The sequence below is a fragment of the Diabrotica virgifera genome, chromosome 2 (genome assembly GCF_917563875.1).
Source record: "Diabrotica virgifera virgifera chromosome 2, PGI_DIABVI_V3a".
Lineage (NCBI taxonomy): Eukaryota > Metazoa > Arthropoda > Insecta > Coleoptera > Chrysomelidae > Diabrotica > Diabrotica virgifera.
In genome coordinates, this window is record NC_065444.1 from 236,420,533 (window position 1) to 236,444,085 (window position 23,553).

The 23,553-nt window shown below is 33.0% G+C and overlaps 1 protein-coding gene across 1 annotated transcript; it reads right to left on the reverse strand.

Annotated features, from left to right (window-relative positions):
- Positions 1-16,451: 16,451 nt before the first annotated feature.
- On the reverse strand, positions 16,452-16,846 carry LOC126880488 (dynein light chain Tctex-type-like). Its single transcript, XM_050644364.1, has one exon. It carries the CDS (start codon positions 16,794-16,796, stop codon positions 16,467-16,469), a length of 330 nt encoding a protein of 109 aa, XP_050500321.1. The 5' UTR covers positions 16,797-16,846; the 3' UTR covers positions 16,452-16,466.
- Positions 16,847-23,553: the final 6,707 nt, after the last annotated feature.

A 23,553-nucleotide genomic window follows, 5' to 3' on the forward strand; every position in this document is an offset into this window, starting at 1 on the left:
CGCGCCTTTCGATTATAGAGCTACAACCCCTACGCAAGAAAACCATCCCATTTTCCCGGCTTAAGAGTTGTACTTAAAATAATTTAAATTAATTATTTGGCGACTACATATCGTTTAATAATTTATGAGCTTGCAAAATATACGCATCTCAATTATTGAATTGCCATTTTCTTTCTATAGTGCAGTCACTGAAAGTAAAAATCAACTATGACCTTCGATTTCGGTAAATCTCCATTGATTTTCACGAATTGACAATAACAACTTGGGGTTTTAACCTGGGGTATATGTCACCCCTTCTCAGGGGTGAAAATTACTTTATTAAAAAGAACCCCACAAATCGAGAGAGGGACAAATTGTAAGCAAAATTTGTTATATAATGTGATTAAAATAAATCAATACTTTTTGAGTTATTAAAGATCAAATATTTTAATTTTTGTGAAAGAAAATGCACTTTAAAGCGATTTTTCATAAATAACTCAAAAACTGTAAGTTTTTACAAAAAAGCTTTCATTACTAAAATTGAAGCTAGTAAAAAATGTAATAAATTGCTTACTTGAAAAACCCTTTAATGTTAATTTAAAGTAGGTTATTGCTAATTAAATGTATATTTTTTTCTCCGACTGTTCAAATCTAAGGATTCAAGTTAAATAACGGGAAAGAGATGCATTTTATAACACTTAGGTACTAAATACTTGTCAAAGTACTTGGAAATACCTAGCAAAAATGAGCTCCAGAAAAAGTTGATAGCATCAAGATCCGCTCACCTATTTCGTGAAAATGAATGGAGATTTACCGAAATCGAAGGTCATAGTTGATTTTTACCTTCAGTGACTGCACTATAGAAAGAAAATGGCAATTCAATAATTGAGATGCCTATATTTTGCGAGCTCATAAATTATTAAACGGTATCTAGTCGCCAAATAATTAATTTAAATTATTTTAAGTACAACTCTCTCTTAAGCCGGGAATATGGGATGGTTTTCTTGCGAAGGGGTTGTAACTCAATAATCGAAAGGCGCGTGATTTAAGAGTTTATTCTGAGAATACAAGCTATACGAGTTAAACTACTATTAACTTTTTTGTAAAAACTTACAGTTTTTCAGTGATTTACGGAAAACCGCTTCAAAACATGCATTTTTTTCACGAATAATTAAAATTTTTGATCTTTAATAACTTAAAAAGTATTGACTTATTTTAATAACTTTATATAATAAATTTTGCTTATAATTTGTTCTTTTATAGATTTGTGCAGTTATTTTTTATAAAATAATTTTCGCCCCCGAGAAGGGGCGGTATCCACCCTCAGGGTAAAGGCGCAAGGTGGTACCATGTCACCTTTGTTTCTTGAGGTATCCTCTAACCACTGACCAATTTTCGTGAAAATCGATGAAGGTTCACCGAAATTGAAGGTAATCGTTGATTTTTACTTTCAGTGACTGCACTATACAAAATAAATTGCAATTTACTGATTAAAATGCGTGTAATTTGGAAGCTTATGTAGTCGCCAAATAATTACAAGCATTAGCCCAGTAAATGAACGGGAAATTCGGCGATATCGTGTAATTTTCAGGGGCAACTCCGAATTGCATGAAAATTTGGATTTAGGTTCTACTTACCCTCCACTTCAGTGACCCCTTCTCGGGGGTGAAAAAACATACGTTCAAGATAAGACCGGAAATGGATAAATTGAATGATTTTAAGCAACTTTTGTTCTATAGAGTTTTTTTACTTAAGTCAATACTTTTCGAGTTATTTGCCATTTAAAATATTGATTTTTCGACAAAAAAACTACGTTTTCAGACGGTTTTTCGCAAATAACTCAAAAAGTAAATATTTTATCGAAAAAAATATCCTTAGCAAAAGTGTAGCTTATAAAAAACCCCAAAAAATGGTGTATCAGTAAAGTCTACCAATCAAATAAAAACAAAGTTGTAGCTCATGAAAATTACGTTCTTATTCGTCTAATTCCAAATCGAATATTTCAAGGTGAAATCACCGAAAAATTAAGCACTTTTCGGGAAAAACCCATTTAAACTTTTTTAAAGTGTTTATAAAAAGCTTTGTTTTAATTTTTAAACAAAAGTTTTAGCATTAAAAATAAGTGAGTTACGCTCAAAATAAAGTTGACCCTCTTTTTTTTTTGTAAAACATCATGAAAATCTCGCCGTGTTTAGCTCCCCAAATGAAATTAATCGCTACCGCTTTACAAACAATTTACTTACCTATCTATTTTTTATATGATCTGTCAGTCTCACCGGTTTAAAGTGTTTATTTTTGAAAGGGTTTAAATTGAGAAAGCTTGAATGGGTCACTAATCACGAGTGTATGCAAATTTTGAACAGCCATACCTTAACCAGTTTTTGTCTTACGGAGAAACAAAATAAAACTAGCATATTTATAATAGCAAAATCTACATTTTTTTACTCTTTAAGATTTTTATTATCACTAATACTTTTTAAGTTATTTTGAAAAAATGAAATTTTTCAAAAATTTTTAGAAAATTTTATTTTACTATAAAACCAAATGTTTTCAAAAATAAGCCCTTCAAACCAACCAAACTTACAGATCATATAAACAATACATATACAGTTAAAATAAATGGTAAAGCCAAACGATTAATTTCATTTAGGGTGCTAAATAGAGGGAGGCTTTCACGATTTTTTTTACCAAAAAAAAGGGGCCAACTTTTTTTCAGTGTAACTCGTTTATTTTTGATGCTGTAAACTTTTGTAAAAAACAAATAATAAGCCTTTTTCGATACTTTAAAAATGTTAATAAGGTTTTCCCGAAAAACGCTTCTTTTTTCGGTGATTTCGCGTTGAATTATTCGATTTGGAATTAGAAGAATAAGAATGTATTTTTCATGAGCTACAACTTTGCTTCTACTCAATTTGTAGACTTTACTGGTACACCATTTTTTCGTTTTTTTGTAGGCTACACTTTTGCTAAAAATATTTTTTTCGATAAAATATTTACTTTTTGAGTTATTTGGGAAAAACGGTCTGAAAACGTAGTTTTTTTGTCGAAAAATCAACATTTTAAATCGCGAATAACTCGAAAAGTATTGACTTATAGTATTTTTACTACAAAAACGTTATTACGTAGGTCAAAATTTTTGACGTAAGAGAACTAGTCCTGTCGCCAGGGGGGGTACAACGGCCTCGTTAATTCAGATGGACTTACCCAAGTTTTTTTTTATGTATTTTGACCTGTAGAACACGAATTTTTTGGGTAACAGTTGATCCGGATGTCGATAAGATTGTTATAGACCAAGAACTTGAGGAATCAAACAACAGCGATTTTTGGCAAAACAAAACAATATTTTGTATTTTTTGGGTCATTTTAAGCAAAAAATATTTCTACAAGTTTTTTAGTAGGATGCACAGTTTTCGAGATAAACGCGGTTGAACTTTCAAAAAATCGAAAAACTGCAATTTTTAAACCCGAATAACTTTTGATTAAAAAATAAAATAGCAATTCTGCTTAGCGCCTTTGAAAGTTCAAGTAAAATTATGTCGGTTTTGATTATTTGCATTGCTAAAAATTTATTGTGTTATTGTTAAACAAAGCTACAAACAACTAGTGCGTGAGTGATGTTTCTATGATTTCTCATTTAAAATCGAACGAGTAGGTAGAATAGGTACTAGTGCAATCAAGACTATTTCTACGTTACATGCGTTAAAACGCATGTAAAAGCACGGGAAACCCTACGTGTTTATAGCTTTGTTAAACAATAAAAAAATAAATTTTTACCAATGCAAATAATTAAAACCGATATAATTTGACTTAAACTTTCAAATGCGGTAAGCAGACTTGCTATTTTATTTTTTAATCAAAAGTTATTCGGGTTCAAAAATTGCAATTTTTCGATTTTTTTAAAGTTCAACCGCGTTTATCTCGAAAACTGTGCATCCTACGAAAACACTTGTAGAAATATTTTTTACTTAAAATGGCCCAAAAAATACAAAATATTGTTTTGTTTTGCCAAAAATCGCTGTTATTTGATTCCTCAAGTTCTTGGTCTATAACAATCTTACCGACATCCGGATCAACTGTTACCCAAAAAATTCGTGTTCTACGGGTCAAAATACATAAAAAAAACTTGAGTAAGTCCATCTGAATTAACGAGGCCGTTGTACCCCCCCTGGCGACAGGACTAAACTGTCAAAACATTAGAATGTGACTTTTCATTATTGCCGTGTTTATAATAAACATAGCAATAATGAAAAGTCACATTCTAATGTTTTGACAGTTCTCTTACGTCAAAAATTTTGACCTACGTAATAACGTTTTTGTAGTAAAAATACTATACGTAAAAAACTTTATAGAACAAAAGGTGCTTAAAATAAGTCAGTTTATCCATTTCCGACCTTATTTTAAACACGCGTGTTTCACCCCCCAAGTAAAAGCAACCAACGGCACAAATTCAACTTTGAAGTGGAGGGTAAGTAGAACCTAAATCCAAATTTTTATGCAATTCGGAGTTGCCCCTGGAAATTACACTCCAAAACGGTCATTTATTGGGCTACATTATAAGTACAACTTTCTCTTAAGCCGGGAAGATAGGGTGGTTTTCTTGCGAAGGGGTTGTAGCTCAATAATCGAAATGCACGTGATTTAATAGTTTATTCTTAGAGTATATACTATATACGTTATAGGAATTATATCCGCAACACGATATATTTTAAGTTTTCTCAGCATTTTTCTCTTAAGTTAACTCAATTAAAGGGTTGTTTGGGGGTGAAGGGATGAGTTCAAAAATCGAAACTATATAATTTCATGAGCTCATAAATAGCTCGTAATTCTGCCGCAAAAACCGATTCAATATTCCTATTTTTAAACTCAGCCCCCCCCCCTCACTAAAGTATTAAATTCCTGCTCAGTGGAATGAGCTCAAAATTTTTAGTTTGCGGAATATGAGAGCTCATAAATCAGGGCTATTTGTTTTTTGATTTTTGCAAGTGGGGGGGGGGCAGCTCAACACGGGTGATCCGAATCGAATTAGCAAGGTTAGGTTCATAAAAATGAGAAAGCTTGTAAGTAAGCAAACGCAACCTAAACGTTAGTATCCGATAGCGCGCCATTAAATGTTAAGTAGGTACTCTACTCTACGGAGTAGAAGGATAGACGTTAACAGCAACTATAAAAAAAAGTTGTAGGTTTTAGAAATATGGCTGTACCCAGTGGCGTAGCTGATAGGCCAGCAGGGGTCAGATGGGCTATTGAAACTTTTGAACCTTATAAAACTACGGGACCGGATGGTATATTTCCTAAGCTTCTCCAGGAGGGTCTGGAAATAATCATGGGTCCCCTGATCACAATATTTAGAGCTAGCCATGCTCTGGGATACACTCCCAAAGCTTGGAGAAGGGCAAGGGTGGCGTTTATTCCCAAACCAGGAAAAACAGATTACACCTTAGCAAAATCCTACAGGCCTATAAGTCTGACCTCATTCATGTTAAAAACCATGGAAAAAATCTTGAATGAACACATCAAGAAAAACAATTTAAATGAAAATCCACTGCACCAACGGCAATGGGCGTATCAGGCAGGGAAATCAGGTGAAGCCGCCCTGCACAATCTTGTGTCTGAACTCGAAAGGAGTCTGCATCAGAAATAAGTCGCCTTTGCTGCATTTTTAGATATAGAAGGTGCATTTGATAATATCTCAATCGAGTCTATACAAAGCGCACTGGTGAGGAAGAAAATCAACAACACAACATGCAAGTGGATTATTCAGATGCTTCAGAGCAGAATAATATCCACAGATACGCATGAAGATACCATAAATCTGAGGGCAACTAAGGGATGCCCTCAAGGCGGTGTACTGTCACCGTCATTATGGAACATAGTTGTCGATGATCTGATTCATGAGCTAAGCGCCCAAGGAATCTGGGTCCAGGGTTTCGCAGATGATATCGTAATAGTAACTAGGGGAAAATTTCCCAGCACTGTTGCGTATCAAATGCGATATGCCCTTCACTACATAGAGAACTGGTGTCTGAAAGAGAACCTCTCCGTGAACCCTTCTAAAACTAAACTGGTAGCCTTTACAAATAAGAGGAAGCTTACTGGACTGAGTGAGCTAAAATTATTTGGAGAAGTACTGGAAAGAACCAATGAGGTTAAGTATCTAGGGGTAACACTGGATTCGAAACTCAATTGGAATACTCATATTACCAATATAACCAATAGGGCTAAGCGACTCTTCTGGAACTGCAGACGAGTTGTAGGTAAAACCTGGGGATTGAAACCAAAGGTGATATGTTGGTTGTACACATCAGTGATACGACCGACAGTTACTTATGGGTCAGTACTCTGGTGGAGAAAGACGGCTTTGCAATCTTGTGTGACCACTCTAACCACCCTACAAAGACAAGCGCTTCTAAATATAACAGGAGCCTTGAATAGTACAGGAACGGCTTCATTAGAGGCTATCACAGGTCTCCCTCCGCTGGAATTGTATATTTTGGCGGTAGCCTTTATGACCATCCTGAGGCTCAAAGCAAACAATACTTGGAGGCAAAATTATGTATTGAATAGCCACACAAACATTACTGGGGCTATACTTGAGGAATCCATCTTTATAGTGAACTTAGATATGATGACACCAGAACTAATCTTCACTGAGAAGATTAACACAATTTTACCATCTAGAGAACAAAAAGTCCCAAACATTAATGGAGACTTAATATGGTTCACTGATGGATCTAAAACTGCCCATGGTACTGGATCAGGAGTCTTTGGGCAAACATGTAACTATAATAAATCTTACAGCCTAGGTCAACATACAACGGTGTTCCAGGCTGAAGTTTTTGCTTTGGTGGCCTGCATTGATGAAGACCCTAAAGTTAAGAGAATCAACATTTACACAGATAGCCAATCGGCTATTCTGGATGTAAAGAACCCTCTCACCAAATCAAAACTGGTGAGAAACTGCAAAGATCTCCTCAATAACCTGGCAAAAGACAATAAAGTGTCTTTAATATGGATGCCGGGTCATGAAGGGGTGCATGGGAACGCACGAGCAGATATGTTAGCGAAATAAGGCTCCAGAAAAACTTTTGAAGGCCCAGAACCTTTCTGTGGCATCACTAAAGATGCTATGAAAAACGAGGTTCAGAAATGGCTGATAAAGAATCATCAAAATAAATGGCGAACCACCCAAGGGCAAATCCAGACTAAAAAAATAATCAAGAATATTGATAAAAAACTCTCGAACAGTTTGATGAACCTCAATAAACGAGAGATCAAAACGGTCACTGAAATGGTGACTGGACATTGCCGTTTAAGAAATCACCTATACAAACTAGGTAAGGTGAATGAACAATTGTGCAGAAAGTGCGAAATGGAAGAAGAAACTGCCATACACATACTATGCCATTGCAGTGTGCTAGGTGATGTAAGGCAGAACATCACTGGTCAAATGAGGTTTGAACCAGAAGAGATCCTAAAACTACCAATAAGAAAACTGTTGGCCTTCGTTGAGGCCACAGGACTTATTAAAGTTTAAGGAGAAGAACAGGGTTTGGTACAAAGGTCTTATGACCAAGTGCCAGAGACTAACGAGTCTCGCCTGAGTTAAAAAGAAGAAGAAGAGAGAGGCCCGCAGGGACCGCAAGGCGGGGGGACCCCGACGTTAGGAGGGGACCCTTAAATCCTTCAAACTTAATACTTCTACCTTCTTTAAATTGGGTACCAAAGCATATTTTTCTAATAAGCATCAAAATAGGGAATTTGGAAGGAAGTAATGAAGCGGGTAATTGACGTAACTCTTATTCTTTCCGGGTGTAATTTAGCGTTTCGTAGACATGTTGGTAGTTTAGATGAAAGTGAATCACAAGAATGTAATTTTTTGTCGGTGGTTCTTTTACTAGCTAAATATGATCCTGTTTTAGCTAAATTAATCGATAAAAACAATAACTTAAAAACAAATTACTTGAGCCCCCAAATACAAAACGAAGTTATAAATTTGCTGGCTCAAGAAACTGAATACAAATTGATTAGTTTAATTAAAAAAAGTTATTTTTATTCATTAATTCTTGATACCACTCAGCACTCAAGATATTTCAAAGCACAATCAGTTTAGTTTTATTTCCGGTATGTAAAAATAACTTGCGATGAAAATAATTTACCTTCCAAAGAAGAAGTTGTTGAAAGTTTTTTGGGATTTATTCGCATATTAGACCAAAGTGCAGAAAGTCTTGTAAATGAAATTTTAAAATTTATACAATCAAAGCACCTTTCCGTACACAACTGCAGAGGAAAGGGGTATGATGGGAAGCGTTATGAGTGGTACAAATTCAGGCGTACAAAGGCGTATAACTGACATTGAAAAAACATCTTCCTATAGATTCATTGTGCATCCCATAATCTGAACCTAGTGTTGAATGATGCTGTTGCTGGTGTACAGGAATTGGTTTTTGTAGGATATATTTAAAAGATTATGTTTTTTTAGTATTTATTTTGCTCAACAGGCCATGTAGGCCCTGGGCGTGAAAAACACAATTACATTTTTTTTTACTATACATATCTAAAATATACAATATTAATTTGTCTATTTAAAAAATACATCATATAAATATATACATACAGGGTGAGTTTTTAGTGCGGGATCGGTCGATAATTCCATTACGGTATAGAATATCGAAAAAAGTTATTTAGAAAAAATGTAGGCAATGATATTCTCCACGCTTGGAAAATATGTCCATTTCTACAGGGTGATCAATAACAGCGTGGTATATCAAACATATATTTTTTTAAATGGGACACCCTATATATTTTTTCATGTTTATATTTCCCTTATAATTCTTGTTCATATAATATAGGGTTTTGCATTATTATACAGAGTATTTAACAAGTTATGACCATTTTTATTTCGAAATCCCTATGAGATTAACACCCTGTATATAACGAAGTAATTCATAGACAATAATTTGTTTTATGTAGTAAGGTAAACAATATACTGTAGTTTTTAAATTAAGTCCAATTGAAGTCCAATTGAAGTCTTCAACTTGCGGGAATACATTCAATTTTTCTAGTAGAAATAAGTTGGTATTGAATGATAATTTAACAAAATTATTTTTATTGAATAAATAACTAACATAAAAATAGCAATATGCAATGAATGTATCAATAAATGTGATATTAAGGAATTATCATATTTCCCTAATATACAAGAATCATACAATTCCTACAAAAAAAATAGGTATCTTGTGTATAATAAAATTACAAGATTATTTTTATTTAATAAACAACTCACACAAAACATAAATCAAAACAATATACAACTAATTTAATAGTTTTTAGATTATTATATCAAAAGCATTCTAAGCCAAGAAGTTTTTAGTAACACATTCCTAATTCCAGATTGTGACCCGCAGTTATTAATAATATAATTTTCATATTAAATTTCATTAATATGCATCAAGAAATCCCTACTTTGTTAACACTCAAACTAGGTGATCTATAAATGTTTAAGGTGATATTGTTAGAGATTATGTGATTGGTCCACATCTTTTTGACGGTTGAGGTTTTTATACGACGGTGTTCCAGTTCTTCCAAAATTGATTTTTTTCAAGTGTATAAAAAACCTTGTATACCAGAAGCATCCAACAACGCTTGATAATATGAAAAATAGAATAAAAGAAGCTTTTAATAATATTGACTTACAAAAATGTTAGAAATGAGGCTCGGTCATTTGAATATCGGTTACAAAATTGCATAGGCGTTGAAAGTGGTCATTTTCAACATTTACTTTAGACTTATATCCTTAACATCACATTAGTTGATACATTCATTAAATTTTGTTATGGTTTATTATTTTTTTGTTAGTTATTTATTGAATGAAAATATTTGTTATATTATTACATAATACTTATTTGTTAGGTTATTTATATTTTTAAGAATTGAATGTATTCCCGGCAAATGAAGAAAACTAAAAATATCTCAGAAACTAATAAGTTTAGGTATAGGAGAAGCTATATAAAAATGAAAGAGTATCATAAATACAATATTAAAAAAAAAGAATGTGTGTGTACTTTGTACGCACGTAAGAAGATATTCTTCTATTATATAATAGGTAATTTAAACGAAGTAAATATACTTAAAAGGTTATTTGTACTTATTTTATTTAAAAATCAAACTAACTTTCTTATCTACCACTTTCAAAAAAGAAGAATATCTTCAAAAATTATATAATAATATACTTACAATCATAAAATCTATAAAAAAATAAAAAATAATAACTTGCTTGGGGCTTGAACCCACTTCACGTCTACCGCGCCGTACGAAAGTTGACGCCATTTCAAAATGAACCAAACTCTCGTATACGTCATGTGGGAATATACACAAACTAAACGTTTACACCATAAATTTATATGAATTTAATAAAATTATTAGTTTGATTTTTGTCGAAATAAAATACAACAAAATATAGAGTAAGAAAACGATATATGAGATGAAGATTTGTAGAAAGTTTGTTCGTAATCAAATTATGTAAATTAAAGCATTGCCTACTAATAGGTAACTACATTATTTTGTTTACATTTTCCAAATAGATAGGTATTGAAACTATTAGGTATTTCCAACTGAAACATTTAGAATTACGTACCTGCGGCTTTTCAAAACTATTTAAAAAGTCACTATAATTATAAATTTGATTTTATTTCTGTCCACACATCAATAAAAACTAATATTATACAATATTTTTGTTTACCGATAACCTCCATATTGAACAATTATTGACAGATCATTTCAAAATTTCAACACCCAATCAGAGCCCGTATAACAACTAATACCATACTGTCGGTGTGCGCATGCGCGCGGATCAATCAAATTTTACCCTCAATCGATTCGCCGCTAAAGAAGAATATCTTCAAAAATAAAATATAGGGTGAACTATAAAAAAAATTGAGAAAATCGTAATTTTGTTTTGTAGTTTAAAAGTGCTTATAAAAATTAATGTTCTACTAAAAAATTCTTGGCTTAGAATGCTGTTGATATACCAATCTAAAAACTGTTACATCAGTTGTATATTGTTTTGATTTATGTTTCATGTAAGTTATTTATTAAATAAAAATAATCTTGTTATATTATTATATACAATACAAAGTTTTTTTTTGTAGGAATTTTACGATTCTTGTAAATTAGGGAAATATGATAATTTCTTAATATCACATTTATTGGTATATTCACTGCATATTGCTATGGTTTATATTTTGTGTTAGTTATTTATCTAATAAAAATAATTTTGTTTAATTATCACTCAATACTAACTTATTTCTACAAGAAAAATTGAATGTATTCCCGAAATTTGAAGAAAACTAAAAATATCTCGGAAAGTAATCAGTTTAGATATAGGGAATGCTATATAAAAATGAAAGAGTAGATTAAATACAATAATGTTGAAAAATAAAATATAGGGTGATCCATTTAAAAAAATAAAGAAAATCGTAATTTGGTTTTGTAGTTCACCCTGTATACAAATATTCGTCAATGATGTGAATTGGACTTAATTTAAAAACTACAGTCTATTGTTTATCTTATTACATAAAACAAATTATTGTCTACGAATTACTTCTTTATATACAGGGTATTAATCTCATAGTGATTTCGAAATAAAAATGGTCATAACTTATTAAATACTCTGTATAGTAATGCAAAACCATATATTATATGAACAAGAATTATGAGGGGAATATAAATATGAAAAAATATATAGGGTGTCCCATTTAAAAAATTATATGTTTGATATACCACGCAGTTACTGATCACCCTGTAGAAATGGATATATTTTCCAAGCGTGGAGAATATCATTGCCTACATTTTTTTAAATAACTTTTCTCGATATTTTATACCATAATGAAGTTATCGACCGATCCCGCACTAAAAACTCACCCTGTATACAGGGTGTCCCGAAAAGAATGGTCATAAATTATACCACACATTCTGGGGTCAAAAATAGTTCGATTGAACCTAACTTACCTTAGTACAAATGTGCTCACAAAAAAAGTTACAGCCCTTTGAAGTTACAAAATGAAAATCGATTTTTTTCAATATTACGAAAACTATTAAAGACTTTTTATTGAAAATGGACATGTATAATTCTTATGTCAGGAAGATCTTAAAACAAAATTATAGTGAAATTTGTCCACCCCATAAAAAATTTATGGGGATTTTGTTCCCTTAAACCCCCCCAAACTTTTGTGTACGTTCCAATTAATTCATTATTGTGGTACCATTAGTTAAACACAACGTTTCTAAAACTTTTTTGCCTCTTAGTATTTTTTCGATAAGCCAGTTTTTATTGAGATGCGGCTTCTTTTTCAATATATTTACGTAAAAATTTTATGGGGGTTTTGTTCCTTTAAACCCCCCTAATGTTTGTGTACGTTCCAATTAAACTATTATTGTGGTACCATTAGTTAAACACAGTGTTTTTAAAACTTTTGTCTCTTAGTCTTTTGTTCATAAGTCACCTTTTATCGAGATGTAGCTTCTTTTTCAAAATATACCTAAAAATGTATGTATGTATACACCGTTCTTAGGCGTCAACGCCCTTCGGTAGGGATCTATGGAGGAGTATCACCAAGCCGGAAGCCCTTATCCCTTCCCGTACCGCTCCTCCATAGGCCGATCAGACGCCAGTTTATTCCAGACCAAGCCGTAGACTCTATCGAGTTTTATACTACGGCGTTGGCCTTTTTATAAATTTCATGACCTAGCTGAGGCTCGAACCAGCGACCGCAAATCGCAAATCCACTAAACTTGTCGATCGACTGAGCCCCAGCTAACTGGACCGTCAAGACCGAAAAATGTAAATTATAAATAAATTTTCAGATTATTAACAGGTCTCTATAACCGTACTTAACCATATACCTACAAATATGTGGTGGATTCGGCAAATATTCAAAATATCTCGATAAACACTGGCTTATCGAAAAAGTACTAAGAGGCAAAAAAGTTTTAAAAATAATGTGTTTAAGTAATAGTGCCACAATAATAATTTAATTGGAACGTACACAAAAGTTTGGGGGGGTTTAAGGGAACAAAACCCCCATAAAATTTGTATGGGGTGCACAAATTTTACTTAATTTTTAAAAATCTCTGAGAGTTTTCGATATATGAAAAAAAATCGATTTTCATTTTGTAACTTCAAAGGGCTGTAACTTTTTTTGTGTGCACTATTGTATATAGGTAAGTGAGGTTCAATCAACTTATTTTTGACCCCAGAATCTGTGGTATAATTTATGACCAATCTTTTCGGGACACCCTATAGCTCTCATTTTACAATTCATGGCACATTCTTCTGTTACAATTTCTCTTGCGCTCTTCTTACCACTCCTCTCCATTCTTTTCGGTCTAATACCTTGTTTCTCCAGTTATCTATTTTTAATTCTCGTAAATCTGCTTGGACGCTGTCAAACCATCTTTTACGGGGTCTTCCTTTCCTTTTTTTCCCTACTGGTTTCCTGTTCAATATCATCCTGGTCATTCTATGGTTTTCCAATCTTTGCACATGTCCCAGCCATCTTATTCTATGCGCCTTTATTATTGCGGTGATTTTTGGTTCCGTATATATCTCTTCCAACTCTTTATTTGTCCTTCTTCTCCATCCCATTTGTGTATTTATGCCGCCGTAAATTGATCGGAGAATTTTCCTCTCCCATCTTTCTAATCTTTCTTCATCTGCCTTTCTTAAAACCCATAATTCAGCTCCATATACAACCGTAGCTCTAATCACTGTCTTGTAAATTCTTTCTTTTGTTTTTCTTGAAACAAACTTCGACTTCATTAAGGATCTCAGCATTCCGTATTTCTGGTTGCCTTTTGTAATTCTGGATTCTATTATTTCTTTATCTTCATGTCCATTTTCCTTTACTTTCACACCAAGGTAAGTAAACTCTTCCACTCTGTCAAAACTGTATATGTAATCTTTCTCCCCTTGTATTTTTATAAACTCTTCATTGTCTTGCTGTGTATCACCCATTATCATGTATTTAGTTTTCTTTTCATTTATCTTTAGACCAAACCTATTTGCTTCTTTTTCTATCTTTTTCACAACTCTTTTCAATTCTTTCTTTGATTTTGCTAATATTGTTAGATCATCCGCAAAAGCAATACATTGGTGTTCGTTTTTAAATATGGTTTCATCCATTTTTATGCTGCAATTTCTCATTATTACTTCAAGAACAAGATTGAACAACGTGGTTGACATCGGGTCACCCTGCCTGAGTCCTTGTTTGAGTTCGAAGTCCTCCGAGATGTCTTTCCACACTACTTCGCTTTTCGTTTTTGCCAACGTCATTTCAATCAAGCTAATCAATTTTTTGGGGATTTGTAGTTGTTTCAGAGCACGGTACATTTCTTTTCTATTTATACGATCATATGCCTGTTTAAAATCTACGAACAGCGCATACAGGGTCGTTTTGTACTCATAGCAATTTGCTTATAATTCTTTTAGCGTGAAAATCTGGTCTGTTACCGAACGGTTGGATCGAAAGCCTGCCTGGTACTCTCCCACAGTATCCTCCATGTATTCGTTCAGTCTTCCACGTATGCATTGTGCTATTACCTTATACCCTGTCTCTAGGAGTGCTATTCCCCTATAATTTTCACATGTTTGTTTATCTCCTTTTTTATGTATGGGGCAGATTCTAGCCAGCATCCAGTCATTTGGCATTTTTTCCTCTTCCCATATCTTTTTCACCAGCCAATATAGTTGTTCGTACAGTTGTTCTCCTCCTGCCTTTAACATTTCAGCTGTTATTTCTGTCGCTCCTGGACTTTTGTTGTTTTTAAGTTGGCTGATTATATTCATTACCTCTTGTTTTGTTGGCGTCCCCACTATCGTATCGTTTTCTTCCATGTTCTGTGTTATGTCCATCTCGTCCTATTCAACATTATTTAATAGCTCTTCGAAATAATTTTTCCATCTTTCTAGCACCTGCGCTCTTTCACTTATTAGTAATCCTTCTTCATTCTTAATATAGATGCTTCGGCTGTGATATCCTTTGTCCATTCTTTTAACCTCTTGGTAAAATGACCTTATTTCTTTAGTTTGAAATTTTTCTTCTCTTGTTTTTTTAGTGCGAGTATTAAAAGATGAGATGTACTATGTACTATTATGACTTTGGATTCATCGCGTTTGCCAACACTAGAAAGGTTATGTGAAACCCGGTGGTCATCCAGACGTGATGCTGTTATGGCTTTGCGTCGAGCTTTCCGACAAGTAATGAAATCTTTAACGAAAATTTCATTGCTATTTTAAAAACGATGAAAAATTGTAAATTAATGCATTATTAGAGCATATGAATAATTTTGAATTTGTCGTTAACATTACTATTCAATCTAAAATACTTAAATTTATTAATGTACATAATATCAAAACTTTTGCAATCTGAAACGGCAGAGTTAACGGTCGCCTTTCAACTTTTTGAAAAAAATCGTGATAATCTTCGAGAAATGAGAAATTCGTTTTCCGAAACTTTAGAAAAAGCAGCAGGAATAGCAGAATAGTGGGATTTTATACCGGAATTTAAAAATAAATGGATAAAACATATAAAAAAAATTTACGATGAGCTCAGCTGCGACGAAAAAATAACTTGGTAAAAATAAATAGGTTAGTCGGATTAAGATACATGTATGTATAATAGGTTGGTTTTCATGTCTATTCTCAAAAAATCTACTGATGAATCTACTAAACAGTAACTGATGAATACTTCAATGAAATGCCAAATATTGTCATAAACACATATGTTAGTAATTATACTGTTATTAGTTGTCGCTATGTTTATAATACGGGGGCCCACAAAAATTGTCACAATTGTCGCGGGGGCTCCCTAATCTTCAGCTACGCCACTGGCTGTACCGACGTATATTGAGAATACCTTGGACAGACAGAATGACCAACACAGAGGTATTGAAATGAATGGGAAAAGGGATTGAATTATTTACAACTGTTAAAAGGAATAAAGCGTCATAACTGTGTTCCATTGTTCTATAATTATAAGTACAGTCAGCTACAGCATATAGTGGAAGACAATATTGAAGTTAGAAGAGAATTAATTAGAAAGAAGATTGTACAGAAAACAAAATCCTGGCTGAAAACTTAAGGAAACGGTTCCAAATACCAGAAGCTGCAGATATAATACATGCGGCACAAAACAGATAAACCTATCGTTTTATAATCGCCAACATTCGGTAGATGATGGCATAAACATTGTGTGAGATATACGCACTGTATAAAAGATAAACCATGGCAAAAAAGAAGAAAATTACGAACCGGTCTCTATATAGTAAGTACAGTGCAAAATTTTAGAAGCGATTTATTCCATAATTCCATAAAAATTTTTACCTAGGCAAATTTTCAAATATTGATATTTATTTTCAATTATTATTAAATTAAAAATGTCGGCACAAATATATATTAATTTTAGAGATATTACAAATAGATTTAAAAGATTTTATATTGCAAGCCCAAACACTGTTACTACACAATACATGGTATTATTCTCCCACCTTACAGTACATGTTCCATCTGTAGCACTATCCCAGTAACAGGAACTAGCCGTATGTAAACCAGCACCAGTTTTCTGCATTATTGAACATGTTATAACGTACTTAAACATCTTTTTTGTCTTGCTGAGAGCTGAAAGACATTGTTCCGACACTGAAGCACTCCACTGGTTGACTTTTTCTGGTATATATGTTGCTTCGCTAAGTACATTTTCGATGGTATCTTTTACAAGTTTACTTACGTCTTCTGCAACAAACTGATTTTCTTCATCATCCATTTTTTACGTTGACGTTTTTCATGAGCTGACGGAAAAACTTGACATATAGGATCAAGTGTCAAGTGTGTTTAGAAGGAAGCTGCCTATTGGGACCGTGCAAGTTCGGCAAAGCGACACCTGGTTTCTACGCTCAGCAACATTTTTCGCACTTTTAAAAGTATATTGGCCAATTATATTAGTCCTGGTTACTGGATAATTGTCAAGGCCATAGTCCAAAAAAATAATAAGAAGAAAAAATAAGATTCAGGTTATGTTATTAAAACGTAAACAATTGTATGTAGTAAATAAAATTAGTTATTAAAATGCAGTACTGCAAGCAAAATACAATTAATTAAATTTACCTTTATATAATAATTGCATATCATATCAATATTGTGGAGCAATATATATAATTTTTCTTCTTCTCTTCAATGACAGTAGGTATGAAATATACGTCAATTTGACAATTTCAATTGACAATATGAATTATTTAAGAAAGTTGCAATATTTCTCCGCTATTCGCGCACGATCGTTTCTCGTATCCCCTCCAAGTACTTGCACACCGCGAATACTCTTTATATAAAACTTTATTTTTAGTCTTAAGGGATATGCGCAAAATCTTGGGCCAATACTATTTAAATGCAATATTTATTTTTTGGAATCCTGAGAAAACTAATAAGTATTTTTAAAAAAATTAAACCCAGAATAAAATATTACATTATTACCGAGGGCCGAAAGTCCCTGAAAACTTCTATAATGTTTATTTCAATTAAGTTACTGGGGTAAAAAAAGCAAATTTATTTTATACATAATAAATAAATAGAAAATAAAAAAGTGTGATTTTTAGTTTCAAATACCATCTCATTCAAAAGAAACTTTTTGGTTATTCTAAGGGACTTTAAGCCCTCGATAATAATGTAATCATTCATTTTGCGTTTCAATTTTTCAAAAATATTTATTAGTTTTCTCAGGATTCGAAAAAAATTAATGCATTTAATCACCATTGGACCAAGATTTTGCGCCTACCCCCTTAAAAAATACAGCACATATTGCGCTAACACGATTTCAAGAACGTGGTTCGACTAAGTTCTTGGTTCTGATGTTAACCACAAAACAGGAAAGTTGTAGATATCTACTATTTTCCTTTTTGGGAAATCATTATTAGATAAGCCAAAATATTCGTTCGAAAAAATATTCCCATGGAATATTTTTGCATAATCACTTTCGTAATACACTCCAGAATGTTCAGGAAGTGCGGAGTCACCCTTGCGAAAAGTGGTCCTAATTTATTAAAAAAAATTAATTGTAAAAATCAACTTTTTTGGTCCGATAATTTCATTTTCGTTTTTTGTTTGATATTTTCGAATAACATGTTGCTTCCAATTATTTACTAAATTTGATTGTTTTTGAGTTATAAATAATTTAAAATTAAAAAAACAATTGAAAAGTGACGATTTTTAGGGCCCAAAAACATAAGTAAAAAATATTATTTTTTATTTTTGAAATCACTAAGTGCCTAGATTCTGCGTTGACCGATAATCAAAACGATCGAAAATATCTAGCAGAACAACACAATAAAAGTAAAAGTAGAAGAAGAACCAACTGACCTAAATGAAGCTGACAATGGGATAAAACAGGGGGATTCCCCGAGTCCTTTATTACTCAAAGGATGCCAAATGGAAGAAAAACAACTTAAAGTAATCAGACGAATGCAATATGTACTAATCTCCCAAAGAGAAGATGATTCACAACGTATGCTGCACCAATTTAATATAACCGCCAAAAAATTTAACATGTTAATTTTATTCCTGCATGGTATCTGGTATCTCTGATCTTAGACAGAGCAGAGATACCACAAGATTGGCACACCAGTATTACAATACCGATTTTTAAGAAAGGACAAAGATCATCCCCAGACAAATACAGAGGAATAACTATTTTAAATACGACAATGAAGTTATTCACAGGCATACTCAAGGATAAATTGGAATCACAGATAAAGAACAGAGAAAAACAGCAAGGATCGAGAAAAGACAGGTCGACGACGGACGCAATATGTGTCATGAAACAAGTGAAAGAGAAGTCGATAGAATATAACAAACCTGCATATATTTGACAGAGCATTTGACAGAGTCAGACTTAGCGATATAATAAAGAAAATTAAGCAAAAAAGGATACCGGCAAACATTGATGAAGTCATAAAACAAATGAACAATTTCAACACGATAAAAATTAAAACAAACGACACCACTACGACCAACATACCAACACCAGGAGGAATCAGGCAGGGAGACAGCCTCAGTCCATTTCTATTCAATATGCTAATGGATGAAATAATAGAAGCCACAGTAGAATCTGTATAGTGTTTTATGCAGATGATGCAGCCCTGATTGCAGAGGACGAGGATGACCTACAAAGACAACTTTATCGATTCTATCAAGCATGTCGACGACTCAACATGAACATATCCACGCAGAAAACAAAATGCATTAACATTGCGAAAGACCCAATTATATAGATGCAAGCTCGTGGTAGAGGGGTAACTCATAGAACAGCTAAACCAGTTTAAATATCTAGGTGTAGAGTTATCAAGTTATCATGACCCAGCCAGAGACCTAAGAGGACAAATTAACAAGGCCGCTGTCTTGTCCGGATGTTTAAGAGATGTGGTCTGGGATAACCAATATATGAGAATGGACAGCAAAGTTAGAATTTATAAAACTTGCATCAGACCTGTCATGACCTATGGCATTGAATCAAGAGAAGACACCAATAAAACCAAATGCATGCTACGAACAGCCGAAATGAAGACACTAAGAGCAATAGCAAGGAAGCCAAGAAGAGATAGAATACGAAACAACATCATCAGGGAACGATGTGACGTGCAAGATGTAGTCAGATGGGGCAGGCAAAGACGAAGAGAATGGTTCAGTCATGTAAAAAGAATGGAGTATCACAGACTACCAAGAATTACTCTAGAAAGAAAACCAGCAGGCAAGCGTCCACCGGGGAGAGCACTAAAAAGATGGAGAGGTAGCTGGCAGTCTACCTCTCAAGAAATACTTCAACGTCGGAATTAACAGATCGACAGATCTACAACAAGTGTAAGAAGAAGAAGAATTTTATTCCAAAAAAAAAAAGAAAAAGTGAATGGTTAGAACGGCCATTCTAATAAGATGTAAATTAAAACTGGAGGGTCAGATAATAGAACAAGTGATGGATTTTAAATATCTAATAGACTAAGAGCCGCTATGGGTGAAAATTCTTAATCATTTTAGGCACGACGGGACCCTATAACTTAAATAGTAGAACCTAAAAGAAAACGTTTGAACACTGTGCCGTCACTTTTCAGTGGCACATGCGTCTACAGTGGCGCATCAAACTTTCCACTTATGGACGGGATACATAAATTAAAAAATACCCTCCCTAATCCCAGAATTTAATTTTTTTCATTTTTTTTAAGTTTTATGTGATTAAGACATAAGATTCATCGTAATTTTAACCCACCACCCCCTTCTCCCTGCCCCCACCATCAAAAACTTTATTTTTCGATTTTATTTTTTTTTGGTGGGATGCAATCAATTTTAAAATTTCAAAAAATTTACACGCATAGTTAAGGGTTTTATAAAACACGTCTATTTTTTATAGACTTGTAGGTTGAGTGTACATAACCTCAAAAAAATTTAAAATTTTTTTTTTTTTGAAAAAAGTATATAACGTTTTTTTAGGGATAGCTGCAGATCTAATTTTTTCTTAGTCTTGTGTATTTTATCAAACACTATATTTCTAATTTTTTTCAGATTTTTATGTAACGTTGGTCACCTTCAAAAATCCAAAAAACTGTTTTTTAAGGGGGTTTTGGGGGGTTTGAACGTGTTTTTCTGATTTTTAAATATTCTAAAGAACTCAGTTACTTCAAGTTACATATAACCTATAAAAACAAAATTGATTTGATATATTATGAAGTCTATAAAATAGGGAAAATCCCCAAAACCCCCCACAAAACAGTTTTTCGGATTTTTGAAGGTGGGGAGACTTACGGAAAAATCTGAAAAAAAAATTAAAATATAGTGTTTGATAAAACACACAAGATTAAGAAAAAATTAGACCGACAGCTATTCCTCAAAAAAAGTTATACGCTTTTTTGAAAAAAAAATTCTTTTAATTTTTTGAGGTTATGTACACTCTACCTATGGGTCTATAAAAAATAGGAATGTTTTATAAAGGCCTCAACTATGCGTGTGAATTTTTTGAAATTTTAAAATTGATTGCATCCCACCAAAAAAAAATAAAAACGAAAAATGAAGTTTTTAATGGTGGGGGCAGGGGGAAGGGGGCGGTGGGTTAAAATCACGATGAATCCTATGTGTTAATCACATAGAACTTAAAAAAATAAAAAAAAATAAATTCTGTTAGTAAGTTCTGTTAACTTTTAATTTATTTATCTCGTCCATAAGTGGAAAGTTTGATGCGCCACTGTCGACGCATGTGCCACTGAAAAGTGACGGCACAGTGTTCAAACGTTTTCTTTTAGGTTCTACTATTTAAGTTATAGGGTCCCATCGTGCCTAAAATGATTAAGAAATTTCACCTATAGCGGCTCTTAGTCTATAAGCATTGAACTATCTACCTAGGGAAAGCTCGAAATAGAAATGGAAGTGGAAAATTGTTTTGGTCGGTATTTTATAAATAAATAATGAAATTATTAGCAATACCTGAAAAAACTTCAACTTCAACAACCAACTGTCTTATTCCACGGCTAAATTTTATCAATACATATTTGGCCCAAAAACCGCATTTTGGTCCAAATAACCTGACTCCGGTCTAACCTAGAAGTTATTAGTCATCTTGTATAATAAAATAATATGCATTTTAAAAATGGTCAAAGATGGTTGCAACAATTTCAAATCTACGATATTAGATTTGAATACAATTCTAAAAAACGTTATTGTAAAGAAATATAATGTTGAAATACTCACGATCAAATTGACAAGGGAATAATTTGGACTATTCACTACCGTTCGACACACAACAAAAATGTTAACTAAATAACACTTTCATAAACATAAACAACTAGTGGTACTAATATTCTCACAGAAGAAACTGATTCATTTTATGCGAAAAACTGGGTACTTATTATTTGTTGAATTTTTGTAGTATAAATAAATACTCGTAGACAGTTTTATACAGGTAAAAAAATTTTAGTGTATCTTTAATATACACTGAGAAAACAGATTACAGAACACTGAGGAAACAGGTTCTGACAAAGAAATCCGATGACCCATTCAAAATTATTATATTTTAAAAATATTTTGTAATTTTACAGGGTAACACAATAAAGACTACTACTACTATCGGTTTACAGCATTTTCCGACGCCTTCCGACTCCTAACCACCATTTTTCTCTGTTTAACTATAGACCTGAAGGAATTTCTCTTTCCTCTAGTCCTTTTTCAATTCCCTCCCTCCAGCTTCTCGGCCTTCCTCTTTTCCTTCTCCCTTGCAGTGTCCACGCCAAAATATGTTTAGGGATCCTGTCATCTGGCATTCTCTGTACATGGCCGTACCATATTAGTTGTTTTGTTTTTATGTCATCAATTATTGTATGTGTGACTCCCATCATTTCCCGTATTCTCCCATTTGGTATCCGATCTCTTCTTGATTTGCCTGCTGCTCTTCTCCAGAAGTCCATTTCTGTTACTAGTAACATCTTCTCTGTTCTTTGTTTCAGTGGCCAAACTTTACTGCCATATGTGATTACACTTTTAAGTACAGTATTGTATATGTGCTGTTTGTTCGCTTTAGATATTGTTTGGTCCCAAAGACCGTTCATCGTGGATATAGCTTTTCTACCCTGGAGGTATGTTTCTGTCTTTTATAGCAGCATCGAGTGTTCCATCTTGAGTTATCTTCATGCCCAGGTATTACTTGTATTCATCACAGTGTTTAATTTTTACCCCATCGTCTAATGTAATGGACTGCTTTGTCCCTCCAATACACATGGTTGCAGTTGTCTTAATGTCGACTTCGAGACCTCATTTGTTATATTCTTCTATTAGCTTCCGCATCATGTAACTCAAGCCGTCATGATCCTGAGCAATCAGAATTTGGTCATCAGCGAAAGTAGTGTTGTCTCGTTATTGACAGGGATTCCCATGCCTTTACATTAGTGATGTTGATTATAGTTACTTTCGAGTAATCGTTCAAATCCTTACTTTTGTATAAAGTAATCATTTATAGTATTCGTTACTTTGATTACTTTGATTACTTTTGTTACTTTTGTATTTGAATACCGGTAATCATGGAGAATCGCATTTATCAGTATTTCGTATAAGCTCCGATATAACAACGACCTTCACCGATCTATTTAATGGATAGAAATTAAATGATATGTATTCTATTATGTTAAAAATTATTAAAAACAAGAGATGCCCGACATAATTTTGTTCAGACAAATTAATAATTAAAAATGATTGTTTTATAAATTCTAAAACAATAAAATACACATAGACCAAGGCATTTAGGAAAAAATAAATGATTTTTAGGGAAATAGTGAAACAGGAAAAGTTTTCAATAGAAAAATGGGTGGAAATACATAATTGCAGTATAAAATGCATCCAAAAGTACATAAACATTCATCCATGATTAAATTGAAGAGCATCATAGGACTCAACGAGTCTCAATGTCTTATTCCGCTGCCTATATCTATAGATTCTATAAGTTGTCCATCTATTCTGACTTCCATTTTGTTGTTATGGTAGATTTTTTCAATAGTTTT

What these genes read in the sequence shown, in the direction of transcription:
- LOC126880488 (XM_050644364.1), bottom strand. Translation starts at nt 16,796, where the DNA reads ATGGATGATGAAGAAAATCAGTTTGTTGCAGAAGACGTAAGTAAACTT.